At 42.6% G+C, this 26,189-nt stretch overlaps 1 protein-coding gene across 1 annotated transcript; it reads left to right on the top strand.

Annotated features, from left to right (window-relative positions):
* The first annotated feature begins 6,129 nt into the window (after positions 1–6,129).
* On the top strand, positions 6,130–20,009 carry LOC111958999 (GPN-loop GTPase 2). Its single transcript, XM_023980389.2, has 6 exons — positions 6,130–6,221; positions 7,832–8,289; positions 8,997–9,153; positions 9,299–9,459; positions 9,757–9,887; positions 19,440–20,009. Exons 2-6 carry the CDS (start codon positions 7,870–7,872, stop codon positions 19,510–19,512), a joined length of 942 nt encoding a protein of 313 aa, XP_023836157.1. The 5' UTR covers positions 6,130–6,221; positions 7,832–7,869; the 3' UTR covers positions 19,513–20,009.
* Positions 20,010–26,189: the final 6,180 nt, after the last annotated feature.

Genomic DNA, 26,189 nt, shown 5'->3' with positions numbered 1-26,189 from the left:
CTGGGGTTGTACTCATCCTTCTTCTTCCTCCAAACACGGCGAGTGTATTTTAGACTAAAAAGCTCTATTTTTGTCTCATCAGACCACATGACCTTTCTCCATTCCTCCTCTGGATCATCCAGAGGTCATTGGCAAACTTCAGACGGGCCTGGACATGCGCTGGGTTGAGCATGTGTATAATTTTATTTAGCATTGTTTGCGGTTTTCTTTGTCTTTCCTTTTTTCTCTTTAATTCATTCTCTGGTTGTTGGTGCGTTGGTGGGTTCTTGGTGGTGGGGAATGGAATGAATTGTATTTTATTTTTAAATGTTTCTTCCTGGCCAAAAAAACGTGACTGTGGGAGGGGTCTCGAATGGTTGAGGGACAGCTATTGGGGAACTGTGGGGGGGGGGGCTTGGAGGGTTCAGGTTCACGTTTTTTGGCCTGGTGGTAGATCGGTCAACATGCCCTTGAGCAGGGCATTGATCCTGGATGCTTCTGTGTTTCGCTCTGAATGGGAATCTGTTGGATGACTGGTATGATAGTTATTGAGCGGCTTCACTGCAAGTATATTGTATGTTTAGAATATTCAATAATAATTTTAAAAAATTTAAAAAATGCAGTAGATGGTATAGAATACAGTATATACATATGAGATGAGTAATGTAGGATATGTAAACATTACTAAAGTGACGTTTATTTAAGTGACTGGTGATCCCTGAGATGTTATTACCTACCCTCACCAGCGGGTGACAGGGCGGGGTCGAGACCCAGGGTCTCGGATAAGGATTGATTGAATATGTCCGTAAACACCACCAGCCAGCTGGTCTGCGCATGCTCTGAGGACGCGGCTGGGGATGCAGTGCAGGTGTTTGTACACATGCATACCTCCTTCCCTCAGTAAGAGCATTGAAGATGGGTCGTAGCTGGGTCTTCCAGCATGACAATGACCACAACACACAACAGCCGGGCAACTAAGGAGTGGCTCCGTAAGAAGCATCTCAAGGTCCTGGAGTGGCCTAGCCAGTCTCCAGACCTGAACCCAATAAAAATCTTTGGAGGAGCTGAAAGTCCGTATTGCCCAGCGACAGCCCCGAAACTGAAGGATCTGGAGAAGGTATGGAGGAGTGGGCCAAAATCCCTGCTGAAGTGTGTGCAAACCTGGTCAAGAACTACAGGAAACGTATGATCTTCTGTAATTGCAAACAAAGGTTTCTGTACCAAATATTAAGTTCTGCTTTTCTGATGTATCAAATACTTATGTCATGCAATAAAATGCAAATTAATTACTTAAAAATCATACAATGTGATTTTCTGGATTTTGTGCTTACATGCTTTGTAAGTAGGACAACCTGCAAAATCGTATATTACTGTATATTATACTGGAAAAAATTCAGTTATAAATTCTTTTGTCTTAGTTAAAAATAAGTTGTCCTCCAGTAAACTTTGATCAAATTTCCAATATCTAAGTCCACGTGGAAAATATATAAGTTATGTGAATGCCAATTAGAAGATGATTCGATCGCATTCTGTCTCCTATTAAAACTTTTTAAACCTTTGATGCAAGAGAGAAAAAGACAAGAAAGTAGTCAAGACGACTAGCTTGATTAAGTCTCCATGTATATCTCACTAGGTCTGGGTTTTTTAGTCTCCAAATATCCACTCTTTCTAATGTATCCATAATATTTGTGATTTCCTTAAGCTCACGGTGATGATAGTTAGTAGAGTGATTACCTTTACGGTCCATTGAGGTACTTCTCACTGTGTTATAGTCTCCTACCATAATGATTAGATCATTTGTTGCCTGTAAGTTCAATAAATTGGTATAAATGTTTTCGAAAAAGTGCGGATCATCCTGATTTGGACCATATAAATTAATGAGCCAAATCACTTTTTCATCCACTTTCATATTCAAAAGGATCCACCTTCCTTGCGAATCATTCCTGACTATTTGCACATTCAGATCGAAATGTTTGAGTTCCTTTGTCCATGACAGAAAATTATTTCACCACCCCATTCATTTTCCCACGCAACTTCATATAAGGATGTAGAGTGAGTTTCCTTTAAACAGTATATGTTATATTCCTTTTCTTTTAGCCATGTAAAGACTGATCTTTTTTATAAATCTGCTAAACCATTACAATTATAACTGGCTATACTTATTTCACCCCTTACCATAACTAGATACTATTCTCAGTCTAAATTGACCATAATTAGTGCTTGTAAAGTTACTGCCATCAGAGGTATTATGAAGGTCAAAACTAGAGCTTTCAAATGTCTGATATTTAGAATTCAAGAAATAGGTTCTAGCAATATTTGTTTTATTCCCTTGCCTGTTTGCCTGTGAGCAAATGCCACAGATGTTAGAAAATTGAGACAAGATATTATGTGTGAAGAAAATCTGAGTAGGTTGATGTGTATGCTATTGGATGTGATATAGTGATGTCTTTATAAGAGTAAGACTATAATCTGTGATGTCCAAATAAATAATAACTCTGCCAATTTGCATGGTTGAGTGTCTATGTGTGTAACATGTAGTGCGTACAGTGGGGCAAAAAAGTATTTAGTCAGCCATCAATTGTGCAAGTTCTCCAACTTAAAAAGATGAGAGAGGCCTGTAATTTTCATCATAGGTACACTTCAACTATGACAGACAAAATGAGAAGAAAAAAAATCCAGAAAATCACATTGTAGGATTTTTTATTTTTTTAAATACTTATTTTCCACCATAATTTGCAAATAAATTAATAAAAAAATCCTACAATGTGATTTTCTGGATTTTTGGATTTTTATTACTTGGTTAAAGCTTCTCTAGTGTCCGTGGGTTATTTAATCTGAAAAATAAGAACCTAACAGTAGTGTTCAAATTTTGTGATGATCGGTCGGGGACCCTTGGTCTTGTCGCTCCAAGTCTGTGTACTCGGTGGAAAGTCACCTTGTTTACAGTCTCTATAGAAAGTTTCAAGGCGGATTGCATGAATTCTCTGATCGCGCCCTCTGGATTATTGGATTCGTCCTCAGGAATCCCATAAAAAAATAGATTTTCACGCATGCTACGACTTTGTATGTCTACTCCTTCATCACCCTGTTTTCCCTGAGTAGACAATCCATGTTGGAATCGTAGATTTTTACTTTGGCTGTGAGTGTCTTGTTTTCTCTTTGGAGCGTGAGAATTACACTCTGGCTGAACTCCAAACTCCCCCTCAGCCCTGCTACCTCCTCACACAACTTTTCCAGTGTTGCATGGATTCCAGCCAGAGCACTAGCCTCTACCTCAATGGTAAGTAAATCACCTGTGTCTGTAGATGAATCTGTTTTTCTTTTTTTTGTCGGGCTAAAGTTATTTTGTGAGGTGGTCGCATCTTTCTATGAAGGAGTATATTGTTCCTCCATAGCGTAAAGCTGTTGGTACTCTTCGATTTCCCTCAGGATCTCCTTAGTATCCAGATTGGCTCTTTACTGCAACCAGTTGTTTTACGAAAAGATAACAATGAGTCTTTCCTACAACGACGACAGGTGTCTGTAGTACAGCCAGCTAGCACTCGCGGAATCCACGCAAAAAAATGTCTATCTACTGCATGCTTGAGCTATATTGTTGATGTAAATTGAGAAGAGCGTGGGGCCTAGGATTGAGGCTTGGTGACAGGCAGTGGCGGAGACAGCAGATGTTCTGAATTTATACACTGCACTCTTTGAGAGAGGTAGGTAGCAAAACAGGCCAAAGACCCTCAGAGACACCAATACTCCTTAGCAGGCTCACAAGAATGGAATAGTCTACAGTATCAAAAGCTTTGGTCAAGTAAATAAAAATATCAGCACAACATTGCTTAGTCAGGGGCATTTAGGACCTTTAAGGTTGCCGTGACACATCCATAACCTGAGTGGGAAACAAGATTGCATACCAGAGAAAATACTATAGACATCAAGAATGCCAATCAGTTGATATTTGACAAGTTTTTCCAACACTTTTGATAAACTGGGCAAAATAGAAATTGGCCTATAACAGTTAGGATCAGCTTGATCTCCCACTTTAAATAAAGGATGCACTGTGGTTGCCTTCCAAGCAGTGGGAACCTCCCCAGAGAGGAGACAGGTTAAAAAGGTCAGAGATAGGCTTGGTGACGATAGGGGCAGCAACCTTAAAGAAAAAAGGGTCTAAACCATCTGACTCAGATGTTTTTGGAGGTCAAGTTTAAGGAACTCCTTTAGCACCTCGGACTCAGTAACCACCTGCAGGGAGAAACTTTGTAGTGAGGCAGGGAAAAAAGAGGGAGAAGCATCGGGGCTAGTCACATGAGAAGAGGTAGGAGATGAAGAAATGTTGGACGGGCAAGGAGACATGGCTGTCTCAAATAGGAATCCTGACTTAATGAAGTGGTGTTTAAAGAGCTCAGCCATGTGGTCCTTGTCAGTAACAACCATGGGCAGCTGTTAGGAGGGTTTATTCTCCAGGTCTTTAACCGTTTTCCATAACTTCTTAGGGTTAGACCCACAAAGAGAGAACTGCTTCTTAAAGTAAGTAACTTTGGCCTTCCGGATAGCTTGAGTGCACTTATTTCGAATTTGCCTGAACGAGAGCCAGTCAGCTGAGCATTTCGCCAAATGGAATTCTTGAGGTGGAGTAACTTTGCAAAATCACGGTCGAACCAGGGGCTGAACCTGTTTTTAATTCTCATTATCTTTATGGGGCATGTTTGTTAACAATACCACTGAAAATATAAAAAAGAAGGTCCAAGTGTCTTCGACAGAAGGGCTCAAGCTGATTCTATACCATTTTACAGAGGCCAGGTCACGAAGTAAGGCTTGCTCATTAAAGTTTTTTAGCAAGCGTCTATGACAAATCAGGACAGGTCGTTTCACTGAGCAGCCATTACGAACACAGGCTGTAAAATAGTGATCACTAAGGTCATTACAGAAAACACCAGACTGATACCRATCAGGATTATTTGTGAGGATAACATCYAGGAGAGTAGCCTTTTCTGGGTGTTTGGAGTCATACCTTGTGGGATTGGTGATAATCTGAGAAAGATTTAGGGAGTCCCATTGCTTTAGGACTTGGTCAGGTGGTTTAAGCATGTCTCAGTTTAGGTCACCTAGCAGGACAAATTCATACTTAGTATAAGGGGCCAGGAGAGAGCTTAGGGCATTTAAGGTACAGGCCGGTGCTGTTGGTGGACGATAACACCCAGCAACAGTCAACAAAGAGCTATTTGAAACTTTAATGCTTAAAACCAGCAAATCAAATTGTTTGGTGACAGACTTGGTCGAGACAACCAAGCACTGAGGTTGTACCTTGGTAAAGATTGCCACTCCACCAGCTTTGGGAGATCTGTCTTGCTGAAATAGGTTATAACCAGAAAGGTTAAGATCAGTGTTCAAAAAACTATTTCTTAACCATGTCTCAGTAATTACCAACACAWCTGGATTGGAGCTGTGAACCCACACTTTCAATTGATCCATTTTAAGCTTCTAGTGTTAATGTGCAGAAAACCCAGGCTTTTACGAGAGCAGAAATCAGTGAAGCAGATATCAGAGCATAATTGGGGCTAGCAACAGTAGATGGGCCAGGGTGTACATGCACATTTCCAGATATCATCAGCAGTAATACAACCAGGGCACTGCAGAGGACAGGGAGAGCTCTGCAGTGTTGATTTAGGACATTTGAATGTGCATTAGATGGCAACAAGATCATATTGTACAGCAACATTTTATCAGGTAACATGAATAAAAAGCCGTCAATAAGTGGTTAGAATAGAGAGTCAGAGTCTCGAGTGTGGGAACAAACAGTCTGTCCCACAGTTGGGTAAAGAACCAACTTCATAGTTAACAAAGCACGCAGGAGTCATGAGGCAAATAGCACAAGAAAAAAATATAGTGACTTGGGACTAGCTATTGTAAGTTCAGAGTTACTGCGACACAACATACGGCTACTTTTTAAAGTTGCAATTAATGTGTACACACACGAAAAACATTGTTGACCATTTAGGCTTTAACATTTTATGACATATCTTATAGAAATATGTAGTTCTTTGTAGGATAAGAAGTCAAAGATATTGATAATTGTGCTCATTTTTGCCCTAATTATTCCTTTACTAAGTATACAGGACGGGACTTTTATTCTGAAGTATTCCAAAAACCGTGACCCGGAACTAGTTAGTTATTCTTACCTGTTTCACAGCAGTGTTGTCTAGATTTTGGGTAGCTTCTCCAATAACCAAATTTAACGGCGGCAAGTGGCGCTGGTTAGTATATTTCACTCGTATCGTAATGTAATATTTACAACACTTATTTCTTCTTATAACATGTCTTTTGGGGAGCATTTTGCTAGCTATTTTAGCTACTTGTCGTGATACATTTGCTACGCTGCTAATTAGCAAGCTAGCTGCAATATGACTAACTAGCGCATCATCACTTCGCATGACATTGCGCATTGAATGCTATTCTAACCAGTGGTGTAAAGTACTTAAGTTAAATTACTTTAAAGTACTACTTAAATCGTTTTGGCTGGTATCTGTACTTTTTAGATTTGACACATTTTACGTCCCTACATTCCTAAAAAAAAAACTTTTTTACTCGATACATTTTCCCTGACACCCATTCGTTACATTTTGAATGCTTAGTAGGACAGAGAAATCGTCAAAATCACACTTATCAAGAGAGCATCCCTGGTCATCTACTGCCTCTGATCTTGCGGACTCACTAAACACATGCTTGGTTTGTAAATGACTTCGGAGTGTGTCCCTGGCTATCCGCCATAAAATTAAAACAATGTGCTATCTGGTTTGTTTATTAAAAGGAACTTGAAATTATTACTTTCGATACTTAAGTATATTTTAGCAATTACATTTACTTTTGATAAGTACTGTATATTTAACCAAATACTTAGTTTTTTACTCAAGTAGTATGTTCCTTTAGTCATTTTCTATTAAGGTATCTTTACTTTTATTAAAGTATGACAATTGTGTCTTTTCCACAAATGGTGCTAACTATAAAATGTGCATGTTAATTGAAAGATGTTAGTCAGCAAACCATGTTTTACACGTTTCTGCGCTAACCTGGCTAGTTTCCTAAACTCAGTCCACCTTGGGATCCCAAGGATTGCAGGTTTTGGTTTTTGCCTTAACACTACACAGCTGATACAACGCCTGATAATTCGTTTATTATTTGAATCAGTTGTGTAGTGTTATGGCACTCCTTGAGGTCCCGAGGACCGAGTTTGGGAAACCCTGCGCTAGACCCATAATAGCTGATGAACGCTCAACTCCGTTCTCTTAAATCGAGGCGAATGTTTGCTAGTAAAATGTATCAAAACTCAACTCCGCCTCGATAAGAGAACGGAGTTGAGCGTTCCTCAGCTAGCCCAATAATATACTATTTAACACACCGACAGCGTCATTGCGAAAAATAGTATGCAGCATCATCTGGATATGTATGTAACAAAAGTTCAACATTCACCTTCTGCTACCATTTCTGTCAAGCCGTCCACGCATACAGTTTGACGCATATGTTCGATAAATCCAATGTATGCACCACACCGAACGCACTGCCTTTGCAACGGAAACGCAGTGTTTCATTGGAAATGAGTGTAATTGTGGTGTACCAAAATGCAAGACGCTGTCGGTGTGTTCGAAGCGTAACCCTATAAAGGTGCGTACTAATTTAACCTTTCATTTGTTGAAAATTATTTCTTGCTGATATACAACATACATACCTTATGTTTCCAAAACCGTACCGTAAACGATGCATCATTAATAGGCGCTAAATGTAGTTAGCTTCTATGAATGGGCTAACCTGAGGCAAGGACCATATGTGGTGGTTAGTGATGGGTATGTACCATTTGTTTTCTCCTCAGATGGGAATCTAACAAGTCAGAGCTTTGGAGAAGTAATCATGGCTACCCAGCGCTCGCAGCCTCCATCCTTACGCTTTGGCCAGGTGGTCATAGGACCTCCTGGCTCAGGTAAAACCACATACTGCCGGGGGATGCAGGAGTTATTGAGTCACTTGGGAAGGAAGGTAGTTGTGGTGAACATGGACCCTGCAAATGAAGGGCTCCCATACCCCTGTGCCGTGAATATTTCAGAGCTGGTCACCCTAGATGACGTGATGGAGGGTTTGAAGTTGGGGCCCAATGGTGGACTCCTGTACTGCATGGAGTACCTGGAGGCCAATCTGGACTGGCTGGAAATGAAGTTAGAGGAACATAGTGACTGTTACTTCCTGTTTGACTGTCCTGGTCAGGTGGAGCTGTACACCCACCAGAACTCGGTGAAAAACATCTTTGCTCAGCTGGCCAAGTGGAACTTCAGGGTGAGATGGTTCAGGATTCTAAGATGTTTGTGCCCATTGGTGCTGGAATGTTGTGATTCCTAGTATGAATGATTCCCCAAAATAAACACTTAGTGTAGTATGTCAATCCATGCATGACACATTCAGTATCATTTAGGCTAACTTAAGAAATGTATTGTTTGCCACATTGATTGAGAATTTGGGGCTTTGACAAGTAGGCCTAGCTATTTGTATTGGGTGTTTATGGGCATGTGCTTTATTAGTGTTGAGTCATAGTGCCTATAGGTCGTGCTCATATCACTGGGTGAGTTCTATTAACCTGAGCAGCGGTGCACCAGTCAATGACTCGTGACATTAACGGTCAAAATCAGTGAGGGAGGAGCTCCCTTCTCAAATCACAGTGTGGTGCATTGTCCAGAAACGCATCTCTTTCCATAAAATATATGTTCGAATTTTTAAACTAGTTTTTATTGGGAAGGCAGATAGTGTTTTTATTAAAAGCAATCACTTTTGCTTTTAATAAAAGTAGAAGCCTACTCATTACTCCACATGCTTAATCTAGCCTAGGCTTTGAACAGGGCACCTGGCTCACGCCCGAGGGGGCAGCCCGTTTCCAAAACAAATGCAATCACTTTTCACCCTCTGCAAACTCACCCCACCGGGATAACCTGGGCCTGTTAGTTGAATCCCTGCACTGTCTCACTAACACTCCCTCTTTAAACACTCAGCTGACTGCAGTGCACCTTGTGGACTCTCATTACTGCGCTGACCCAGCTAAGTTCATCTCAGTGCTGTGCACCTCCCTGTCCACCATGCTGCACGTGGAGCTACCCCACGTCAACGTCCTCTCCAAGATGGACCTCATCGAGCAGTACGGCAAACTGGGTGAGATGAGACATCCTGGGTGATGATGAATATGGGCTTTGTATGGCTATATTCCCTCAGTTTCCCTCAGAAGTGTTTGATTTGACAGTTTGTCTTTAGCTGCGGGACTTGTTTCATTTTTGCACTTTCTCTGTCTCTGGGATAGCCTTCAACCTGGACTTCTACACAGATGTTATGGACCTGACATATCTGCTGGATCACTTGGCTGCTGACCCTTTCTTTAGGAAGTTCCTCAAACTAAATGAGAAACTTGCAGGGGTCATACAAGACTATGGCCTTGTCTCTTTTGTGCCTCTCAATGTGCAGGTGAGACTTTGCTGCTACCTTTAGAAGGTCACTGGTGCTTGGGCATCTGCTGTTTCTGGGTCATATTTATTATGGGACATGAAGTTCAGTACCTCCCTGTTTCATATATTTTTCTTCTGCTTTGTGCCTACTAGTGAACACAACCACAATACTTTGTCTAAACTCTAAATAAATACTGGTCAATTTTAGCAGGTGGGGTAAGGTTAAAACACTGTAGTCTCAACCTGGAGGATTAAGCTTGCATTTACATTTTTTGCCACTTAACCACTGACATCCTGCACTGTGCTTTCTCTCCAGGACAGGGAGAGCATGACACAGGTCCTGCGGACTGTGGACAAGGCCAACGGCTACTGCTTCGGTAACCTGGAGGAGAGGAACCTGCAAGCAATGATGTCAGCCGCTGTGGGAGCAGACTTCCAGTTCACCTCGTATCCTTTACTAACAGCTGCTATATTGATTTATGTGTTTGTTATTAAACCAGTCTATTCCACATGCTCAACCTATGAAACAAAGCAATTTTAAATGTCAAAAGTGTTAAAGGCCAGGTTCAGTCCAAAACTAGATTTTCCTGTGTGTTATTTATAAATAAATACAGAGTACCAGTCACAAGTTTGGACACCTACTCATTCAAGGGTTTTTCTTTATTTTTACTATTTTCTGCATTGTAGTATAATAGTGAATACATCAAAACTATGAAATAACACCATGTGGAATCATGTAGTAACCAAAAAAGTGTTAAACAAATCAATATCTTTTATATTTGAGATTCTTCAAAGTAGCCACCATTTGCCTTGATGACAGCTTTGCACACTCTTGGCATTCTCTCAACCAGCTTCACCTGGAATGCTTTTCCAACAGTCTTGGTGGAGTTCCCACATATGCTAAGCACTTTTTGGCTGATTTTCCTTCACTCTGCGGTCCAACCAGCTTCATTAAGTAGTCACCTGTAATGCATTTCAATTAACAGGTGTGCCTTGTTAAAAGTACACTTTTGGAATTTCTTTCAATGTGTTTGAGCCAATCAGTTGTGTTGTGACAAGGTAGGGTGGTATACAGAAGATAGCTCTATTTGATGAAAGACCAAGTCCATATTATGGCAAGAACTGCTCTAGTAAGCAAAGAGAAACGACAGTCTACCATTACATTAACACATGAAGGTCAGTCAATCTGGTAAATTCAAGAACTTCGAAAGTTTCTTCAAGTGCAGTCTTAAAAACCATCAAGCGCTATGATGAAACGGGCATTCATGAGGACTGCCACGGGAAAGGTAGACCCAGAGTTACCTCTGCTACAGAAGATACGTTCATTAGAGTTAACTGCAACTCGGACTGCAGCCCAAATAAATGCTTCCGAGTTCAAGTAACCGACACATCTCAAAATCAACAGTTCAGAGGAGACTGCGTGAATCAGGCTTTCATGGTCAAATTGCTGCAAAGAAACCACTACTAAAGGACACCAATAAAAAGAGACTTGCTTGGGCCAAGAAACACAAGCAATGGACATTAGACCGGTGGAAATCTGTCCTTTGGTCTGATGAGTCCAAATTTGAGATTTTGATTCCAACTGCCGTGTCTTTGTGAGACGCAGAGTAGGTGAACGGATGGTTCCCACCGTGAAGCATGGAAGAGGAGGTATGATGGTGTGGGGGTGCTTTGCTGGTGACACTGTCAGTGATTATTTAGAATTCAAGGCACACTTAACCAGCATGGCTAGCACAGCATTCTGCAGCAATATGCCATCCCATCTGATTTGCGCTTAGTGGGACTATCATTTGTTTTTCAACAGGACAATGACCCAAACACACCTCCAGGCTGTGTAAGGACTATTTGATCAAGAAGGAGAGTGATGGAGTGTTGCATCAGATGACCTGGCCTCCACAATCACGTGACCTCAACCCAATTGAGATGTTTGGGATGAGTTGGACCGCAGAGTGAAGGAAAAGTAGCCAACAAGTGCTCCTTATATGTGGGAACTCCTTCAACACTGTTGGAAAAGCATTCCCCAAGAAGCTGGTTGAGAGAATGCTAAGACTGTGCAAAAGGTGGCTACGTTAAATATTTGATTTGTTTAACACTTTTTTTGGTTACTACATGATTCCATATGTGTTACTTCATAGTTTTGATGTCTTCACTATTATTCTACAATGTAGAAAATAGTTAAAATAACGGAAAACCCTTGTAGGTGTGTTAACTTTTGACTGGTATTGTGTCGTGTCTTTGTCATCATTAAAGGTGAAGACTGTTATTTTATCAAATCAATTCTCAGTTATTATTATTACCTGATTAAATTAATCTTGTAAATTTATTTAACTAGGATGTCGGTGCACCACGGAAAATCTTCAGATTAAAGTTATAATTTTGCGAATATAACTCTTCAGATATTTTAATATCTGATCAATTAGTCTTTAATTAATTATTCTTTACCTCACGTGAGTCTCATTCCAATCGTCGTGAATTGTTGGTTATCTGCACGAACCCAGCCTAAACCATGAATCATCCATACACCGGTTGGCTTAATCATTTATTTATTAACTAACTAAATAATCACAGAAATGCATAAACAAACAAACAATAGATATTGGTTACTGACAAGGATAGGAAAGTCCCTTATTGGGCTAAACAAAAACAGTTTGGTTATAACACGATAGATTCAGAGAAGAGAATGGGTTTTGGGAAGGAAGGCTAAGGAACATTGGTCTTTATTGGACCTGGGAAGCTATTCTCACATAAATACATATGCTACTATCGATCGCTCATTCGGAAAAGCAATGCATTGTATTTACATGAAGCTGGTTATGTGAGGCTCTGGTTTGTCCTTTGTGGAATCTTGTCGTTGTGTGGTCACGTGGTCTGAGAGGTTCATCTCACTCTGGAGATTCGTCCATGTCAGTCAGTGTTCTCGTACTAGATTTGCGCATATGTTCAGCTTCAGTCTGATATATGCTAGTTTAGTATGCACTTCTTTAGGTGATCAATAGTTCAGAGTTCATACCATTTCATGTGTGGCGCAAGCTCTCATGTTTCCTGGCCTGTAGGGTTGAAATTAGAATGAGCCCTTTTTAAACATGAGGACAAATCCTCCCGTTATTTGGAACTCAGGTGACTTTGGGGGCTTTTATAGAAATGTAGAAAAGGGGTTGGTTCATAATTTCCAACCAATGCCTATTCACTTGGGGGTGGCTCCTGACTTAGTTCAACTTTAAAGGGAAGATGATTTTCTCATTTTAAAAGTTAACATCATATTACATCATTTTGCAAATAGTTTCATCTTTACTCATTCATTTTATACAATAATTAGATGCAAACCTCATAACTGAGGCACCTGTATAAACAGAGTTAGGGTAATGTGGCTATATTGCCTTTCATAAGGTCACAAACATGAAACAAAACGGACCGGGTCGTAGCTGGCTTCACCGACCGTTTACACATTCACCAAAATATGGATATTGTTCAGTTCTCAAATTCTGTGATGTTGTAGAAGTTCCTTTGTTCTACTGTGAAACTCTCTCCATACTGCATGGCCAGGGAGAGTCTCTATATGGAATTTATGGCGTGGGAGTTAAGTTGTAAAACTCCCCCTCCCCTCCTAACAGGAGAGGGGGTTGTTCACATCTCTGCTAGCCAATTCACTGAAAGGGCTGTAGGTGTGAATGACAACTGTACAATCATGACAACTGTATTTCAATAAAATAGTTCTGGTCCATTTAAAGGTGCAAGATTTCTTATTTTATTTTACCTTTATTTAAATAGGCAAGTCAGTTAAGAACAAATTCTTATTTTCAATGACGGCCTAGGAACAGTGGGTTAACTGCTTTGTCCAGGGGCAGAACAACAGATTTGTACCTTGTCGTCTCAGGGATTCGATCTTGCAACCTTTCGGTTACTAGTCCAATGCTCTAACCACTAGGCTGCCTGCCGCCATACCAGGCAGTGATGCAACCAGTCAGGATGCTCTCAGTGGTGCAGCTGTATAACTTGAGGATCTGAGGACCCATGCCAAATCTTTTCAATCTCCTGAGGGGGAATAGGCTTTATCGTGCCCTCTTTATGACTGTCTTGGTGTGTTTGGACCATGATAGTTTGTTGGTGATGTTTGCAGCCCCACTGCAGCCCCTTCGATGAGAATGGGGGCGTGCTCTGTCCTCCTTTTCCTGTTGTCCACAATCATCTCCTTGTCTTGATGACATTGAGGGAGAGGTTGTTGTCCTGGCACCACACGGCCAGGTCTCATCCTATAGGGAAGGAGGTCAGTCTCATCGTTGTCGGTGATCAGGCCTACCACTGTTGTCATCGGCAAACTTAATGATGGTGTTGGAGTCGTGCCTGGCCAAGCAGTCATGAGTGAACAGGGAGTACAGGAGGGGACTGAGCACGCACCCCTGAAGGGCCCTTGTGTTGAGGATAAGCATGGTGGATGTGTTGTTACCTACCCTTACCACCTGGGGGTGGCCCATCAGGAAGTCAGGGATCCAGTTGCAGAGGGAGGTGTTTAGTCCCAGGGTCCTTACTTAGTGATGAGCTTGGAGGGCACTATGGTGTTGAACGCTGAGCTGTAGTTAATGAATAGCATTCTCACATACAGTGGCAAGAAAAAGGTTATGTGAACACTTTGCAAATACATGGATTTCTGCATAAAGTGGTCATCAAATTTGATCTGATCTTCATCTAGGTCACAACAATAGACAAACAGTCTGCTTAAACTAATAACACACAAACAATTATACATTTTCATGTCTTATTTGAACACACTGTGTAAACATTCAGAGTGCAAGGTTGATAAAGTATGTGAACACTTGGATTTAATAACTGGTTGACTCTCCTTTGGCAGCAATAACCTCTTCTGTAGTTGCGGATCAGACCTGCACAATGGTCAGGAGGAATTTTGGACCATTCCTCTTTACAAGACTGTTTCAGTTTAGCAATATTCTTGTGATGTCTGGTGTGAGCTGTTCTCTTGAGGTCATGCCACAGCATCTCAATCGGGTTGAGGTCAGGACTCTGCCTGGGCCACTCCAGAAGTCGTATTTTCTTCTGTTGAAGCCATTTTGTTGTTGATTTACTTCTGTGTTTTGGGTCGTTGTCCTGTTGCATCACCTGACTTCTGTTGAGCTTCAATTGGCGGACAGATAGCCTAACAGTCTCCTGCAAAATGTCTTGATAAACTTGGGAATTCATTTTTCCGTCGACGATAGCAAGCTGTCCAGGCACTCAGGCAGCAAAGCAGCCCCAAACCATGATGCTCCCTCCACCATACTTTACAGTTGGGATGAGGGTTTGATGTTGGTGTGCTGTGCCTTTTTTTCTCCACACATAGTGTTGTGTGTTTCTTCCAAACAACTCAACTTTATTTTCATCTGTCCACAGAATATTGAACACCATTCTTGTTTAGTGTGTTCCAGAGCATGTTAGCATGTTTCTGTAAGTCTTTAGCTGACACTCTAGGATTCTTCTTTACCTCATTGAGTGTTCTGCGCTGTGCTCTTGCAGTCATCTTTGCAGGGTGGCCACTCCTAGGGAGAGTAGTAACAGTGCTGAACTTTCTCCATTTATAGACAATTTGTCTTACCGTGGACTGATGAACATCAAGACTTTTAGAGATAATTTTCGAACCCTTTCCAGGTTTATGCCAGTCAACAATTCTTAATCTTAGGTCTTCTCTTTTGTTCGAGGCATGGTTCACATCAGGCAATGCTTCTTGTGTATAGCAAACTCAAATTTTGTGAGTGTTTTCTGTAGGGCAAGGCAGCTCTAACCAACATCTCCAATCTCGTCTCATTGATTGGACCCCAGGTTAGCTGCCTCCTGACTCCAATTAGCTTTTGGAGAAGTCATTAGCCTAGGGGTTCACATACTTTTTCCAACCTACACTGTGAATGTTTAAATTATGTATTCAATATAGACAAGAAAAATACAATAATTTGTGTTATTTTAAGCACACTGAGTTTGTCTATTGATGTGACTTAGATGAAGATCAGATCAAATTTGATGACCAATTTATGCGGAAATCCAGGTAATTCCAAAGGGTTCATATACTTTTTCTTGCCACTAGGTGTTCCTTTTGTCCAGGTGGGAAAGGGCAGTGTGGAGTGTAATAGAGACTGCATCATATGTGGATCTGTTGGGGTGGTATGCAAATTGGAGTGGGTCTAGGGTTTCTGGGATAATGGTGAGCCATGACCAGCCTTTCAAAGCACTTCATGGCTACAGATGTGAGTGCTACGGGTCGGTAGTCATTTAGGCAGGTTACCTTAGTGTTCTTGGGCACAGGGACCATGGTGGTCTGCTTGAAACCTTGGTATTACAGACTCAGTCAGGGAGAGGTTGAAAATGTCAGTGAAGACATTTGTCAGTTGGTCAGCGCATACTCGGAGTACACATTCTGGTAATCTGTCTTGCCCTGAGGCCTTATGAATGTTGACCTGTTTAAAGGTCTTACTCACATCGGCTACGGCGAGCGTGATTACATGGTCGTCCGGAACAGCTGATTCTCTCATACATGTTTGTGTTACTTGCCTCGAAGCAAGCATAGAAGTAATTTAGCTTGTCTGGTATGGTCGTGTGACTGGGCAGCTCGCAGCTGTGCTTCCCTTTGTAGTCTGTAATAGTTTGCAAGCCCTGCCACATAAGACGAGCGTTGGAGCCGGTGTATTACGATTCAATCTTAGTCCTGTATTGACGCTTTGCCTGTTTGATCGTTCGTCGGAGGGCGTAGCGGTATTTCTTATAAGCTTCCGGGTTAGACCCGCTCCTTGAAAGCGGCAGCCCTACCCTTAAGCTCATTGTGGATGTTGCCTGTAATCCATGGCTTCTGGTATAGTTACGTTGGGGATGACGTCATCGAAGCACTTATTGATGAAGCCAGTGACTGATGTGGTGTATTTCTCAATGCCATCGAAAGAATCCTGGAACATATTCCAGTTTGTGCTAGCAAAACAGTCCTGTAGCTTAGCAGCTGCTTCATCTGACCACTTTTTTTATTGACTGCATGCTTTCTGCTTTAGTTTTTGCTTGTAAGCAGGAGGATATAATTATGGTCAGATTTGCCAAATGGAGGGCGAGGGAGAGCTTTGTACGCGTCTCTCTGTTTGGAGTAAAGGTGGATCAAGAGTTATTTTCCTTTTGGTTGCACATTTAACCTGCTGATAGAAGTTAGGTAAAATGGATTCAAGTTTCCCTGGATTAAAGTCCCCGGCTACTAGGAGCGCCAGCTGCACATAAAACCCGCCAACTGTATGTTCTTCATGTCGTCAACATAAGATATTAACGTTTTTAATGTCCCATTGGTAGGATATACAGTGGGAAGAACAAGTATTTGATACACTGCCGATTTTGCAGGTTTTCCTACTTACAAAGCATGTAGAGGTCTGTAATTTTTATCATAGGTACACTTCAACTGTGAATCACATTGTATGATTTTTAAGTAATTAATTTGCATTTTATTGCATGACATAAGTATTTGAATCACTACGCAACAGTAAGATTCGCTCTCACAGACCTGTTAGTTTTTCTTTAAGAAGCCCTCCTGTTCCTCACTCATTACCTGTATTAACTGCACCTGTTTGAACTCGTTACCTGTATAAAAGACACCTGTCTTCACACTCAATCAAACAGACACCAACCTCTCCACAATGGCCAAGACCAGAGAGCTGTGTAAGGACATCAGGGATAAAATTGTAGACCTGCACAAGGCTGGGATGGGCTACAGGACAATAGGCAAGCAGTTGGTGAGAAGGCACTGTTGGCGCATATTATAGAAAATGGAAGAAGTTCAAGATGACGGTCAATCATCCTCGGTCTGGGGCTCCATGCAAGATCTCACCTCGTGGGGCATCAATGATCATGAGGAAGTGAGGGATCAGCCAGTACTACACGGCAGGACTGTGGTCAATGACCTGAAGAGAGCTGGGACACACAGTCTCAAAGAAAACCATTAGTAACACACTACGCCGTCATGGATTAAAATCCTGCAGCGCACGCAAGGTCCCCTGCTCAAGCCAGCGCATGTCCAGGCCCGTCTGAAGTTTGCCAGTGACCATCTGATGATCCAGAGGAGGAATGGGAGAAGGTCATGTGGTCTGATGAGACAAAAATAGAGCTTTTTGGTCTACCTCCACTCGCGTGTTTGAGGAAGAAGAAGGATGAGTACAACCCCAAGAACACCATCCCAACCGTGAAGCATGGAGGTGGAAACATCATTCTTTGGGGATGCTTTTCTGCAAAGGGGACAGGATGACTGCACCGTATTGAGGGGAGGATGGATGGGGCCATGTATCGCGAGATCTTGGCCAACAACCTCCTTCCCTCAGTAAGAGCATTGAAGATGGGTCGHGGCTGGGTCTTCCAGCATGACAACGACCGGAAACACACAGCCAGGGCAACTGAGTGGCTCCGTAAGAAGCATCTCAAGGTCCTGGAGTGGCCTWGCCAGTCTCCAGACCTGAACCCAATAGAAAATCTTTGGAGGGAGCTGAAAGTCCGTATTGCCCAGCGACAGCCCCGAAACCTGAAGGATCTGGAGAAGGTCTGTATGGAGGAGTGGGCCAAAATCCCTGCTGCAGTGTGCGAACCTTGTCAAGAACTACAGGGAACGTATGATCTCTGTAATTGCAAACAAAGGTTTCTGTACCAAATATTAAGTTTTGCTTTTCTGATGTATCAAATACTTATGTCATGCAATAAAATGCAAATTAATTACTTAAAAATCATACAATGTGATTTTCTGGATTTTTGTCTCTAACAGTTGAAGTGTACCTATGATAAAAAATTATAGACATAGCACAAAACATTTCAGGAAAATTCTTGAAAATCTGAAGTTACATAAAAACACTTTTCTGACAATTAGAGGAGTTTAGAAAAAAGTAACAATGCATATAAACAAATTATTTTCTTTGAGAGACTAAAAACAAGTCTAGAGCGAAATGGAGGGGGAAAAACGGCAGTTAAGCAAATCGGTCTCATCAGTTGCTCGTTCTATCTATTAGATGGAGGTGTGAATGACATGAGGTCACTGGGGCACATTGACTGTCTCACTCTGTCCATCTGATCAGGGGTGAACAGCAACATGTCCGACTCGACTGGCTGTGGGAGACGACGCTTCCTCCCTACTTGCTTTGTAAGTAGGAAAACCTGCAAAATCGGCAGTGTTTCAAATACTTGTTCTCCCCACTGTATGTGCTCGTAGATTGTTTATTTTATTATCCAATGATTGTAAGTTGGCTAATTGGACCGATGGTAACGGCAGATTACCCACTCGCCGTCAGATCCTTCCATTGCACCCAGACCTACATCCCAGATATTTCTGTCTCTTTCTCCTGTGAATGACGGGGATGAGGGCCTTGTCTGATGTCTGGAGTAAATCCTTTGCGTCTGACTCGTTAAAGAAAAAATATTCTAGTACGGGGTGAGTAATCGCTGTCCTGATATCTGGAAGCTCTTTTCGGTCATAAGAGACTGTGGTAGAAACATTATGTACAAAATAAGTAACAAATAACGTGAAAAAACACATAATAGCACAATTGGTTAGGGGACCGGGAATTATCACTTAAATGGACCAATAAGAGTTCCTAACCCCTCTGCCAATAACAGCTAGTTTTCCCCTCCCCACTCAGACCACTCCCAGACAGTCCTAGCAAAATTCTTGCTTGAGAAATTAATCTTTGCTAAGAAGCTATTTTTGTTTGTTTTTATTTAAAATGGTCAAAAATAATCTGTAAGGTACTTAATTGTTACCCCAAAATTATTTGATATTGAGCTAAAAACTGCTGCATTTCGACTTTTTTTTTAAAGCAGTCTCAGCAAGTTGTGACAATTATTTGAGTTTGAATAGTGTGTTCTGCTGTAAACAGATCTGCCTGTAGAGTGCTGCTTAACATAGATGACTGGTCAACACTCCTAAGCTTTTCACTGTTGGTCTACACCTGTTGTTTAAGGTGCATGTGACGAGTAGCATTTTGTTTAGATTTTCTTACATTTTACCCCTAGAACTCTAGGAGTACAAGAGAGGTATGTTGAAGATGGTGAAAAGACCGTGGAGGAGGAGGTGATGGATCTGTAAATCGACAGACACCCATCAATGGATGCTGCTGACCTCGATGTTGCTTGCACTGGACCAGCAAAGGACCGACGGTACAACATTTGTACAGTGGAATTGGAGTGTGAAACGCAGCAAATGCTATTCTTCTTTCACTCTTTGACTGAACACGTAAATAACTTTTTTTTTATCTTGATATGGCTGCCTCTGGTTATATAGAGAGGAGAGAAGGGTGGAGAAGGGGTTAGAAGCATCAGTCTGCAAATAGAATCCAAATCAACTGCTTCTTACCCCACAGTCCAAGAATTGGATCAATCTGGGTTAAGAGTTTGAATTGATATATCCTTGGCTTTGTGGCTGGGTTATAATGCTAGTGTTAGTACAGACTACAGTGTGTTGTTTAGTTGGATGCAAATGTTGATCTCTTATTCTGCTAGTGAAAAAGATGGACAAATCCAGGAGCTCTGGACTACAGATAATTATTTATATATTGTAATGAGAAATACACTGGTGTGTGGGGCAGTTTGGTCAGCCCTTCAGTCTATAAGGTGTGTACATTGGGTATGAATCCCTTTGCAGATCAGCAAAATCAACTGTTAAATGTGTTTTTTACATTTCATGAATAAAGTTTGTGAAGAGTTGGTCTTACATACATGTACAGATGTGCCCTCTTGTGTTTGTATGGACCTATAGTGTATTAGGTGCAGACCAGGAGAGGGTGAGGTGGACTATCTCAAACTGAGCATCATCATCTCCCTATCTACCCCAGACCTGTGACACATTTAGATTAGGAAGAGGCAGAGATGGAGAATTCAGCGTGGAGCTTTAGTCAGATCAGCAGCATAGGTACTGGTCCCCTGATGCAGCTGTTCCCTTCATTTCTCTCCAGAATTTATTCAGGTAACTTTTGTTCTCCATAGGTGGCAGCTGATAGCCAACAGAAAGAAGCTCGCAGGCGGATTAAAACGAGAGACGTGTGCAAAATAGTAGGCAAGATTCTTAACCAAACCTGATTTAGATGCTCGCTTTAAGGATGTAAAATGATACACAGAGGTTTCAAATATACACTTATAACGACCTTGGTGTTTCATCTTTGTAACCTTCAGAAGCATTGGCATAACTGAGTCAGTAATTCACCTAGCTCATAGAGTAGAGCTGTTTTCAAAACATGAAATGGAGTTCTATCAAGTATTGGTCACACTTCAAGGTCTTGTTCTCAGTTGTCTGCCAACCTTTCAAAGATGTAGCTTAAATGGAACTAATGCTGCTGTACATCTAGAAAGGTGGAATTCATCTTGACTTTCATATGCTCAGAAAAGTTCATACCAGCAGTGTCCAGAGGCTTGTTGGGAAACCAATAAATAGATGAATGTGGATATGTTTTATCCATGGATAATTGCTTTCTTGTAAACCGTTATTCCATGTAAAAACAAGAACATTGGCAGTATATTGGCAGTCAAAACTAACCCTACTTAAAGACTCATCAATAAGTGCATCGATGACGTCTTCCCCACAGGGACCGTATGTACATACCTCAACCAGAAGCCATGGATTACAGGCAACATCCGCACTGAGCCAAAGGGTAGAGCTGCCGCAATGAGTGGGACTCTAACCCGGACTCTTATAAGAAATCCCGCTATGCCCTCCGACGAACCATCAAACAGGCAAAGCATCAATACAGGACTAAGATTGAATCATACTACACCGGTTCTGACACTCGTCGGATGTGGCAGGGCTTGCAAACTATTACGGACTATAAAGGGAAGCACAGTCGCGAGCTGCCCTGTGACAAAAGCCTACCAGACAAGCTAAATAACTTCTATGCTCGCTTCGAGGCAAGCACCACTGAAGCATGCATGAGAGCATTAGCTGTTCCGGATGACTGTATGATCACACTAGCCGATGTACGACCTTTAAACAGGTCAACATTCACAAGGCCGCAGGGCCAGACAGATCACCAGGGCGTGTACTGATCAACTGGCAAGTGTCTTGACTGACATTTTCAACTTGTCCCTGATTGAGTCTGTAATACCAACATGTTTCAAGCAGACCACCATAGTCCCTGTGCCCAAGAACACCAAGGTAACCTGCCAGAATGACTACCGACCCGTAGCACTTACGTCTGTAGCCATGAAGTGCTTTGAAAGCCTGGTCATGGCTCACATCAACACCATTATCCCAGAAACCCTAGACCCACTCCAATTTGCATACCTCCCCCAACAGATCCACAGATGATGCAATCTCTATTGCACTCCACACTGCCCTTTCCCACCTGGACAAAATAATCACCTGCGTGATAATGCTATTCATTGACTATAGCTCAGCGTTCAACACCATAGTGCCCTCCAAGCTCATCACTAAGTAAGGACCCTGGGACTAAACACCTCCCTCTGCAACTGGATCCTGGACTTCCTGATGTGCTGCCCCAGGTGGTAGGTAACAACACATACACCATGCTTATCCTCAACACAAGGGCCCCTCAGGGGTGTGTGCTCAGTCCCCTCCTGTACTCCCTCTTCACCCATGACTGCATGGCCAAGGATGACTCCAACACCATTAAGTTTGCCGACGACAACAGTGGTAGGCCTGATCACCGACAACGATGAGACAGCCTATAGGGAGGAGGTCAGAGACCTGGCAGTGTGGTGCCAGGATAACAACCTCTTCCTCAACTTGATCAAGACAAATGAGCTGATTGTGGACAACAGGAAAAAGAGGACCGAGCACGTCCCCATTCTCATCGACGGGCTGTAGTGGAGCATGTTGAGAGCGTCAAGTTCCTTGGTGTCCACATCACCAACAAACTATCATGATCCAAACACACCAAGTCAGTTGTGAAGAGGGCACGACAATGCCTATTCCCCCTCAGGAGACTGAAAAGATTTGGCATGGGTCTTCAGATCCTCAAGTTATACAGCTGCACCATCGAGAGCATTCTGACTGGTTGGATGACCGCCTGGTATGGCAACTGCTCGCCGTCCGACCGCAAGGCACTACAGAGGGTAGTGCATTTGGCCCAGTACATCACTGGGGCCGAGCTTCCTGCCATCCAGGACCTCTATACCAAGCGGTGTCAGAGGAGGGCCCTAAAAATGGTCAAAAACTCTAGCCACCCTAGTCATGGACTGATCGCTCTGCTACCGCACGGCAAGCAGTACCGGAGCGCCAAGTCTAGGTCCAAAAGGCTTCTTAACAGCTTCTAACCCCAAGCCATAAGACTCCTGAAAAGCTAATCAAATGGTTACCTGGACTATTACATTTGCACCCCCCATTTTTATGCTGCTGCTACTTTGTTTATTGTCCTTGCATAGTCTCTTTACCTACATGTACATATTACCTCAACTAACCGATGCCCCCGCACATTGACATTGATGCTGTACCGGTACCCTCTGTATATAGCCTCGCTACTGTTATATTATTGTTGCTCCTTAATAGTTTTTGTTGTTTAAACTTCAGTTTATTTTAGTCAATTCTTCAACACTTTTTCTTAGCTGCATTCTTGGTTAAGGGTGTGTTAAGTAAGCATTTCACTGTAAGGTCTACACCTGTTGTATTTGGTGCCTGTGACTAATAAAATTTGACTTGATAAAACACATGGCTGGTGAAGGAGACTGGGCCAAGCATAACTGGTCTAATGTGACAATATACCTTTATTTACAGTTATGTATACTGAACAAAACAATTTCAAAGATTTTACTGAGTTACAATTCATATATGGAAATCAGTCCATTCAAATAAATCCATTAGGCCCTAATCTATGGATTTCACATGACTGGGCAGGGGCGTAGCCATGGGTGGGCCTGCCCACACACTTGGGAGCCAGGCTTAATCAATCAGAATGAGTTTCCCCCCCCCACAAAGGGGCTTTATTACAGACATAAATACTCCTCAGTTGCATCAGCTCTCCGGGTGGCTGGTCTCAGATGATCCCCGTAGGTGAAGAAGCCGGATGTGGAGGTCCTGGGTTGGCGTGGTTACACGTGGTCTGCGATTGTGAGGCCGGTTTAACGTACTGCCAAATTCTCTAAAACGATGTTGGAGGCGGCTTATGGTAGAGAACTGAACATTAAATTCTCTGGCAACAGCTCTGGTGGATATTCCTGCAGTCAGCATGCCAATTGCACGCTCCTTCAAAACTTGAGACATCTGTGGCATTGTGTTGTGACAACTGCACATTTTAGAGTGGCCTTTAATTGTCCTCAGCACAAAGAGCTCCCGTGTAATGACCATGCTGTTTAATCAGCTTCTTGATAGGCCACACCTGTGAAGTGGTGGATTATCTTGGCAAGGGAGAAATGTTAACTAACAGGGATGTAAACAAATTTGTGCACTACATTTGAGAGAAATAAGCTTTTTGTGCGTATGGAAAAATTCTGGGATGATTTATTTCAGCTCATGAAACCAACACTATAAATGTTGCATTTTTATATTTTTGTTGAGTATAAATACAGTATAAATAGGACATCTAGGGTACTGTATTTGTTTTGAAGTTCCTTTCTGACCAGGAGATGGCACCAGTGTATCCAAATCCCCTTCCCTAGATCCCTTAAGAAATTATAATCCAGTTTTACAGGTGGCCAAAAAAAACTAAGTTAGGAGGGGTGAGGGCCACATTAAATCTGTGTTTCTGCACAACTGGCCCTGTGTCCGTTCTCTGGGATGGGAAGGCCCTGCATGTCTTCCAACGCGACAAGTGGCTTTGAGAGAACAGGGACAATTCTTTCCATCTCTCCTCAGACCTTTTGTCCTTAGTGAAAGGTCAAAGTCCTTCCAGGTTTTTCTGCTATAGTTCCCTGATATTAAAAATGCCCGTTTAAGATTGATATTTAGTATGGACCTCCTAGATAGATGCATCTTCTCATCAATTGGGGATGTAGGCGCAGACACAGATGGTGCTAACATTGGAAAAATAATGGCAGACTGTAGTACCTTGAAAGGCCGTATCCCGACTGCCATTATAATCAAATCAAATGTTATTTGTCATATGCGTCGATTACAACAGTGAAATGCTTACTTACAAGCCTTTAACCAACAATGCAGTTTTAAGAAAAATACAACAAAAAAAAGAAATAAAAGTTACAAATAATAAAGACCAGCAGTAAAATAACAATAGCGAGGCTATATAGAGGGGGTACCGGTACAGAGTCAATGTGCGGGGGAACCGGTTAGTTGAGGTAATATGTACATGTAGGTAGAGTTATTAAAGTGACTATGCATAGATGATAACAGAGAGTAGCAGCAGCGTAAAGGAGGGGAAGCGGGGCAGTGTAAATAGTCTGGTTAGCCATTTGTTTAGGAGTCTTATGGCTTGGGGGTAGAAGCTGTTAAGAAGCCTCTTGGACCTAGACTTGGCGCTCCGGTACCGCTTGCCGTGCGGTAGCAGAGAGAACAGTCTATGACTAGGTTGGCTGGAGTTTTTGACAATTTTTACGGCCTTCCTCTGACACTGCCTGGTATAGAGGTCCAGGATGGCAGGAAGATTGGCCCCAGTGATGTACTGGGCCGTAAGCACTACCATGTGTATTGCCTTGTGGTCGGAGGCTGAGCAGTTGCCATACCCGGCAATGATGCAACCCGTCAGGATGCTCTCGATGGTGCAGCTGTAGAACCTTTTGAGGATCTGAGGACCCATGCCAAATCTTTTCAGTCTCCTGAGGGGGGATAGGTTTGGTCGTGCCCTCTTCACGACTGGCTTGGTGTGCTTGGACCATGTTAGTTTGTTGGTGATGTGGACGTCAAGGAACTTGAAGCTCTCAACCTGCTCCACTACAGCCCCGTCAATGACAATGGGGATTCTCCTTTTCCTGTATTCCACAATCATCTCTTTTGTCTTGATCACGTTGAGGGAGAGGTTGTTGTCGTTACACCACACGGTCAGGTCTCTGACCTCCTCCCTATAGGCTGTATTGTCGTTGTCGGTGATGAGGCCTACCACTGTTGTGTCATCAGCAAACTTAATGATGGTGTTGGAGTCGTGGCTGGCCATGCAGTCATGAGTGAACAGGGAGTACAGGAGGGGACTGAGCACGCACCACTGAGGGGCCCCCGTGTTGAGGATCAGCGTGGCGGATGTGTTGTTACCTTCCCTTACCACCTGGGGGCAACCCATCAGGAAGTCCAGGATCCAGTTGCAGAGGGAGGTGTTTAGTCTCAAGGTCCTGAGCTTTAAGGGCACTATGGTGTTGAACGCTGAGCTGTAGTCAATTAATAGCGTTATGACATATGTGTTCCTTTTGTCCAGGTGTGAAAGGGCAGTGTGGAGTGCAATAGAGATTTCATCATCTGTGGATCTGTTGGGGGTGGTATGCAAATTGGAGTGGTTTTAGGGTTTTTTATATAATGGTGTTGATGTGAGCCATGACCAGCCTTTCAAAACACTTCATGGCTACAGACGTGAGCCTACAGGTCGGTAATCATTTAGGCAGGTTACCTTAGTGTTCTTGGGCACAGGGACTATGGTGGTCTGCTTGAAACATGTTGGTATTACAGACTCAGTCAGGGACAGGTTGAAAATGTCAGTGAAATCACTTGCCAGTTGGTCAGCGCATGCTCGGAGTACACGTCCTGGTAATCCATCTGGCCCTGCGGCCTTGTGAATGTTGACCTGTTTATAGGTCTTACTCACATCGGCTACGGAGAGCGTGATCACTGTCGTCCGGAACAGCTGATGCTCTCATGCATATTTCAGTGTTGCTTACCTC

Source organism: Salvelinus sp. IW2-2015, linkage group LG35, assembly GCF_002910315.2.
Source record: "Salvelinus sp. IW2-2015 linkage group LG35, ASM291031v2, whole genome shotgun sequence".
NCBI lineage: Eukaryota > Metazoa > Chordata > Actinopteri > Salmoniformes > Salmonidae > Salvelinus > Salvelinus sp. IW2-2015.
This window is presented reverse-complemented; position numbering and strand designations above follow the sequence as displayed.

Coding starts and splice junctions, on each gene's coding strand:
- LOC111958999 (XM_023980389.2), top strand. CDS start 7,870: ATGGCTACCCAGCGCTCGCAGCCTCCATCCTTACGCTTTGGCCAGGTG. Junction 9,154..9,298: donor CGAGCAGTACGGCAAACTGG/GTGAGATGAGAC, acceptor TCTCTGGGATAG/CCTTCAACCTGGACTTCTAC. Junction 9,888..19,439: donor GCAGACTTCCAGTTCACCTC/GTATCCTTTACT, acceptor TTTTACCCCTAG/AACTCTAGGAGTACAAGAGA.